The following is a 7,202-nucleotide window of genomic DNA, read 5'->3' as shown; positions in this document are numbered from 1 at the left end:
GACAAAACAAAAACATAACCAAATATCCTTCTCCGCAATCCATAATAAAGCAAATGAAAATTCTATCGAACGTAATTAATGTCATGTTATTCTTCAACTTCACGAATAACGTCAACAGTACGCAGCTATGCAATATCATGCAATTCACAAATTCGTTTTCAGCATGATCATTTGTTTAGACAAGCTTCAAACACTTGAGTTTGAACTTTGCTCCAGTCTACTTTTTTGAGCGAGCATGTAAATGCAGGCACTCTAGGGGTGGGGTTATATTTCAATGTGAGATGCTGACGTATGAAGCTCTGAAAAACTTTGGAGTTCGCGGACATGGAGTCAATGATGAAATGGCACCTTCACCCCTTGTCCTTATGCAATCTCCTTTTTGTTGTTGTTTATTGGCAATCTACTTTAGCTGGTGGTAAGTTGAGATAATCAACTATTGTTTCATGTTATTGTATTAAGTGGATGGGAAATGCTCCCTTCGTGTTGTTCGAGAAAGTTGAAGTATTTGTTGTGCTTTCAGTTTAAACGTGTAACGCGATAACATTTCGACAAAGTTCACTGGACGACATTGTAACATTGCTCACGAGTTCCTTGTCCGCGTGTGTTTTTGTAGGGATTCATATTTTCATTCGATTACATGCCAAATATTCAAGTATTTATTAGAAACGAATAAAGCTGCCCTCGTAATTTGGCTTGTAACCTTGTATAGTTCAGACATCGAGGTATAATGTTGAAGCAAACAATATGTGTCCACATAATTTCCAAAGGTAGCAAGGCAGTGTATGTAGCCTAGTCTTCAAATAGTCTTCTGTAAAATGTGCATAATCTCAAAGTGGGCCCACCTACAAAATGTAAACAAACTATTTATTCCATGACATTTTCGCTGACATGGCACTTGATTTCTATTTGACAAGATAATACAATTGCACTAATCTCACGAAGGTATAATATATATATACAATTTAAGGGGTATATTTAATTAGTTGAAATTACTGGAAAACATCCAGACTGTGGCTTTAAAAGTACTTAATGCTTCTCTTGCTTAAAAAAAGTTCGTGATTCCTAACGTAACACAGACAAAAAAAGAGTAGGATCACTGCTAGTTTTAAAGTTATGGCCTATTTTATCCCATCCTCGTCGATTACTTTGGACTCCCGAGTGACGCAACGGTCTAAGGCACTGCATCTCAGTGCTAGATGCGTCACTACATACACCCTGGTTCGAATCCAGGCTGTATCACATCGGCCGTAATTGGGAGTCCCATAGGGTGGTGCACAATTGGCTCAGCGTCGTTCGGGTTTGGCCGGTGTAGGCCATCATTGTAAATACGAATTTGTTCTTAGCTGACTTGCCTAGTTAAATAAAAAAAAATACATTGGCATGGTAGGCAATGTAACCAATCCCAGCCCTCCTTTGCAATGACAGAATTTTGAATCCATTTTTATTCCATTTTCACATTCACTAATTTGGTAATGCATACAAATTGGATCATACCTGTAACTCTAAAAGTAGCAGAGATCCCACTTGCAAGTAGAGTATATTATGTTCTTTAAAAAATATCGAAAAATGAGACAAATCAAAACAATTTTATTTTCAATATTCATGTTTATATTTTGGAATATTCATAAATTAAATGTAAAAAAAGTTTTCGAAATCAAAATACTACTCCTATTACAGAGCAAGTGGTAAAGCTTCATCTGACACTTTGTAGCACCTATAGATGAAACACTATGGAGTCATAAATAGGCCAGCTTTGATAAATTATTTCTCAATTATGCTTTTAGATACAAATGTCAACAACCCTTCATCCAAAGGACTGTTCTATGGATAAATATTATGTCTGGGTTTTGTGAAGAATCACTCCAAACATCCTTGTTTGCCAGTGTTACAGCTTCACGTTGCTTGCTTAGCGAGTACCACTCCCCCCAACCCCCGATTCGGCTCGAACTCGCGACCTCCGCTTTGCTAACACAGGTGACCGCCCTCTGATTCACAACTTTCCAACGATTTGAGACACCCATAAGGTACCAATTGGATGACTCCATCCGTAACATTTCAAGTTAGCTGTGGAGTGGGCTTATGGTACGTTCTTAACTCCGTTACACTCACCCTCTTTAAACTCGCTACACAGCGAACCCAGCTGTCGAGCTGAGCCCATTTGCGCATCCGGGTCACGGCATCACTGTTATGGATGGTTTGAGCCACCCAAAAGGTACCAATTGGAAGGGTCCATCCGTGACATTTCAATCTAGCTGTGTAGTGAGCTTACGGTACGTTCTTAACTCCATTACACCAGCCACATCCCAACTGATAACACTTGCTTGACTTGTTTTCAGTGAGCTGTTGGAAATTTAGGTTGGACCAGGTACACCTTACTTTGTTTGAAAATGCGGATTGAGACTAGTGGTTTTGTCTCATGATTAATTCTCCCCACAGACTGTCCTGCAGATGGGCGCACCTGGGTGCCTTTTGGACAAAGATGCTACCACTTTGTACATGGAGAAGAAGACATTGCTAAAAGTTATACGATTGAAGCTGCGAAGTCTCTCTGCTCAGGACATGGTATTTGCAAGTCATCATATGACTTTTTATCCCAATATGTTGTAACTTTTTTATCATTTAGGTCAGGGATGGGCAACCCTTTTCTAGGCCCACCCTTTTGTAGACCACGGCGCCCGTGTGGCGCACTGCTCCGCAGTGCAAGCTGTGCCACCAGAAATTCTGGGTTCGCGCCCAGGCTCTGTCGCAGCCGGCCGCGACCGGGAGGCACAATTGGCCCAGCGTCGTCCGGGGTAGGGAGGGTTTGGCCGGCAGGGATATCCTTGTCTCATCGTGCACAAGCGACTCCTGTGGCGGGCCGGGCGCAGTGCACGCTGACCAGGTCACCAGGTGTACGGCGTTTCCTCCTACACGTTGGTGCGGCTGGCTTCCGGGTTGGATGTGCGTTGTGTCAAGAAGCAGTGCTGCTTGGTTGGGTTGTGTTTCGGAGGACGCATGGCTCTCGACCTTCGCCTCTCCCGAGTCCGTACGGGGGTTGCAGCGATGAGACAAGACTGTAACTACCAATTGGATACCACGAAATTGGGGAGAAAAGGGGGTAAAAAAAGAATAGTAGAATACACAAGGTGCAATTTTGAAATTTGCTTGTGCATAAGCAGTTTTCCTCTTGTAAATTTCACTTAGTGCCCCTCCAAAAAAGCTCTGACTGCATGTATGGATGTGGGTATGCAGACCTGCAAATCACTGTGTTCAGATTTTTTGTGGCCCCCATCCCCTCAAAGTTGCCCATTCCTGATTTAGCTGATAGGCTTTGATTTAATTGAATTGATTGATTTAATTTAACAATTTTAAACTACTCTCAATGTTTGTTTTTCAATTGCAACAGATTGTCTTGTGTTGTCTCTTAGAACTGGTGAGTGTCCAAAGTGCAGAGGAGAATGATTTTATCATCAAGTACAGTCCACAGGTGTGGAAAGGCAACATCCATGTGTGGTTGGGCATGTATTATGACAGTGACGGTAAGTAAGTAAGTAAGCATGGCACCTCCGTATTATGAAGGCTACTTTGCCCTATTATGTGATTGTACAGCATAATGTGCTTACGTCACCCGCTGCCATAATCCATATTATACAACAGGTGGGTCTAATCCTGAAGGCTGATTGGTTAAAAGCACATTCTAGCCGGTGTCTATTCCACAAGTTACCACCGGCATTTTAATGTCATAGATTTAGCCGATTTCCTCTGTTCCATCTGACTGCGCATTCCGCTGTCTCATCAGCCCAGTAAGGGAAGTTATAAACTTCATCTCCAGTATGAAAAAGCATCTATACATTATATGGAAAAAAGCCGACACCACTGGTATTCTTTGAACAGGGTTATTTTGACTATGTGTATAACTTTATTTCTTTCAGACAAGGTTTGTTTGGGTTATGAAGGAAAGAAAAGTAAAATTAACAGAGAGAGAGAATAAGTGAAATAATTTCTATTTTTCAAATTTCGATGTGTTGTTTTTTCTGTTTGATAAGATGATGATTTTAAGTGGCAAGATGAGACGGGCCTGAGCTTTAAGAACTGGGGGAACAGCTCCAGCTCGCCTGACTTGATTCCCATGGACACCTGTGTGGCAATGCACAGCACCACAGGAGAGTGGGAGAAAGTCAGCTGTGTTGAAAACCTGGAGAATGGAGTGGTCTGTGAGACTGCTGAAAGTAAGGCCCTATTTTTTTATTATTTTTTTTAAAGATTTTTTTAGCAGCAGCATTTGTCTTTCTACTCGGGACACCCCATAACAAACATTGTCCGTGCTCAGCGGGCGGCCGTCAAATAACCTCCAAACACAGAAAAATGTATTTTCATTTCCTGCCGACCAGTGGACATAGGCCCACTGTAGCAGCAATGTGTTGTTTTGACAATTTGATCAACAAGTCTATACAGATGCTGTTATTTTCATTCATATTAGTTATTTTTTTAGTCATCTTTCACTAATATATTGTTCATTTATTTTTCACAAGCAGAGAAAAACGGCAAATCCGGTAAGTGAAGCAAAGCCGTTTTTCCTTTATTTTGTTCTTAAATAGCCATACGGTAAGATCAATGGTAACCTCTCTCCCTGCATTGTTTATGTCCTGCTCAGCTACGAGTCCACTGCTCTCAGCTCTGGTCATTCTGAGTGTGGTCGCCATCATGGGGATCTCGGCAGTCTTTTGGTTCCTGCACCAGAAGCACCAATTCGGTGCCGTCCTCGCATCGTTCGAGTACCACCCCCCGTTCAGGGCTCCCACCTCTGACGAGGCCTGCCTAGTGGAGACAGAGGAGACAGAGGAGACTGATGACATGGCTTAATGGAGATCCTGCTCTTAGATTCTGCTGTGTGGAGTCACTGTTGGAGGAGAGGCCTTAGAGAGAAAAAGGTGACCCTCGTAATTAAGGTTCCATTGTCCCGAAGAGGTGCTTTGACAGGTAAAATGACTTCCTGCTATGGAATGACATGCGTAGCAACACTTTGACCACCAACTAGTGCCACGGTATGTCCCGTCCTTTGCACTTTTTCCTGTCTGAATTGGTTCCCATATGGCTATTGGGTCAGTCTGCTCTTCTTCTTTTTTGTGCTAGCCAAACAGGATCCGAACGCAAATGTGTTGTCAAATGACATTTAGCCTACGCACCGACTGCGTTGCATGCCATTCATTTGAAACTCTTGAATTGTGAGAATCACGTGTTTCAATTGTCAGACGTTTGGTCTCCCGATTGTCTTCTGTCTGCATAAAGTTAGTGATCTTTGTACCGCACGGCGAGTCTGAGATGCGTTATCATTCACACATCTTTATGTTGTATTGCCCTTGTAAGTGCTCATACTTTTCAATGTGTCTCTTACCCTAGTGTCAGAACTTTGAATTTCTTAGTTCTCAATATGAGATAAAAGTCATTGAAAGTACAGAGGGACTAATACATCATTCGTATCTCAAACAAACAGATTAAGGCTTGTAAAATAGGTCCAAGAGCCACATTTCAACCAGTGTGCATTTTTTCTCAGCAAGGGATCTGTAATCCTGTGTCCCATTGTCGTTTTGTGTGCTGTGAAAGGCTTCTACAGATGATTACATTTATAATATATATGATTTGTTGTGCATTAGTATGTAATGACGTATAAACTTCTATTCATGGGAGAAAACATTTTTGAGTGAGGATCGTTTGTCTTTCTCTAACAATGTCCTTGGTGGGACTACCTGAATAAACACTCATAATTCATTTTTACAAAGCTATTAATCCAAATTCTAATTCATGAATATGGTCAGTGGTTTTACTAATGCATTAGTGATATGTTACAGTTTGGGGAGTGGTCCTTAAATGGTGTTTTGTCAGCACTACATCCCTGAAGTTCCAGGAATGTATTTGAAAGCGTTTTGCTGATTACCTTGCTATATTTGTTTCATTTGGCTTAAACTAAGCCCTGTTTGTTACACACAATAAAGTTTGGGCATCACCTGTGAGCTGGTCTCGCGTGACCAAGTCCATTCTTAAAAAAAAAATGTTTTACCCCTTTTTCTCCCCAGTTGGTAGTTAGTCTTGTCCCATCGCTGCAACTCCCATACGTACTCGGGAGAGGCGAAGGTCGAGAGCCGTGCGTCCTCCAAAACACGACCCCGCCAAGCCCGCACTGCCTCTTGACGCACTGCTTGCTTAACCCGGAGCCAGCCGCACCAATGTGTCGGAGGAAACACTGTACACCTGGCCACAGTGTTAGCGTGCATGCGCCCGGCCCACCACAGGAGTCGCTAGAGTGCAATGGGACAACTGTAGTGTGTCTGTGGTGACGCTGCGATGCAGTGCCTTAGACCGCTGCGCCACTCGGAAGGCCCCTTTCAAGTCCATTCTTGTTGAAGCCTGAAGTCCGAGGCTACTTGTGAGTTATGAGCCTGCCTGTCCTATGTTTGATTTACACTGAATGCACAAAACATTAGGAACACCTGCTCTTTCCACGACCGACTGAACGGGTGGAAGCTATGATCCCTTATTGATGTCAGGATTTTTAAGCCTTGGGATAATTGAGACATGGATTGTGTATGTGTGAATGGGTAAGACAAAATATTTAAGTGCCTTTGAACGGGGTATGGTAGTAGGTGCTAGGTGCACCGATTTGTGTCAGGAACTGCAACGCTGCTTGGTTTTCACTCTCAACAGTTTCCTGTGTGTATCAAGAATGGTCCACCACCCAAAGGACATCCAGCCAACTTGACACAACTGTGGGAAGCATTGTAGTCAACATGGTCAGCATCCATGTGGAACGCTTTCGACACCTTGTAGAGTCCATGCCCTGACAAGGTGAGGCTGTTCTGAGGGCAAAAGGGGATGCAACTCAATATTAGGAAGGTTTTCCTAATGTTTTGTACACTCAGTATGTGAGCATCTCCTCTTACGGGGGCAAATTTTGTAAGATTGTGCTTGTTTGAGACGGTACATGCAGTTGATGTAGTTGCTGTACTTGTTGCTTCTTTGACAACAAGTCTGGCAAACATGGCACAAGTCGACATGGATAACTGTGTTACATAGTTTGTCAATGGAATCTCAAAGTAATCCCTCATACATTGATTTGAATTTCCTTTCCTTTAGGAAGGGCTTTCAACCTTTTAACCCAAAGGCATGGAAATACCTTCTATAAAGTACTGTATGAGAAGAATCCTACATAACCCTATGGGTTCAAA

General features: G+C 42.6%; 1 protein-coding gene across 2 annotated transcripts; it reads left to right on the top strand.

Moving 5' to 3' along the window:
* The first annotated feature begins 245 nt into the window (after window positions 1–245).
* On the top strand, window positions 246–5,288 carry LOC106586182 (CD302 antigen). 2 transcript variants are annotated; one of them, XM_014173148.3, is made up of 6 exons: window positions 246–415; window positions 2,437–2,562; window positions 3,408–3,518; window positions 4,026–4,208; window positions 4,515–4,532; window positions 4,634–5,288. In XM_014173148.3, exons 1-6 carry the CDS (start codon window positions 325–327, stop codon window positions 4,840–4,842), a joined length of 738 nt encoding a protein of 245 aa, XP_014028623.1. In that variant the 5' UTR covers window positions 246–324; the 3' UTR covers window positions 4,843–5,288. The 2 variants fall into 2 exon arrangements, with proteins under 2 accessions (XP_014028623.1, XP_014028622.1); XM_014173147.3 differs by having other exon boundaries at window positions 4,512–4,532.
* Window positions 5,289–7,202: the final 1,914 nt, after the last annotated feature.

Source organism: Salmo salar, chromosome 25 (genome assembly GCF_965601325.2).
Source record: "Salmo salar chromosome 25, fSalSal1, whole genome shotgun sequence".
In the NCBI taxonomy this organism is placed as follows: Eukaryota; Metazoa; Chordata; class Actinopteri; order Salmoniformes; family Salmonidae; genus Salmo; species Salmo salar.
This window is presented reverse-complemented; position numbering and strand designations above follow the sequence as displayed.

Excerpts from the sequence above, each read along its gene's own strand:
- LOC106586182 (XM_014173147.3), top strand. The coding sequence starts at position 325 with ATGGAGTCAATGATGAAATGGCACCTTCACCCCTTGTCCTTATGCAAT. Across the intron at positions 3,519-4,025 it reads CATGTATTATGACAGTGACG|ATGATGATTTTAAGTGGCAA; the intron begins GTAAGTAAGTAA and ends CTGTTTGATAAG. Across the intron at positions 4,209-4,511 it reads GGTCTGTGAGACTGCTGAAA|CAGAGAAAAACGGCAAATCC; the intron begins GTAAGGCCCTAT and ends ATTTTTCACAAG.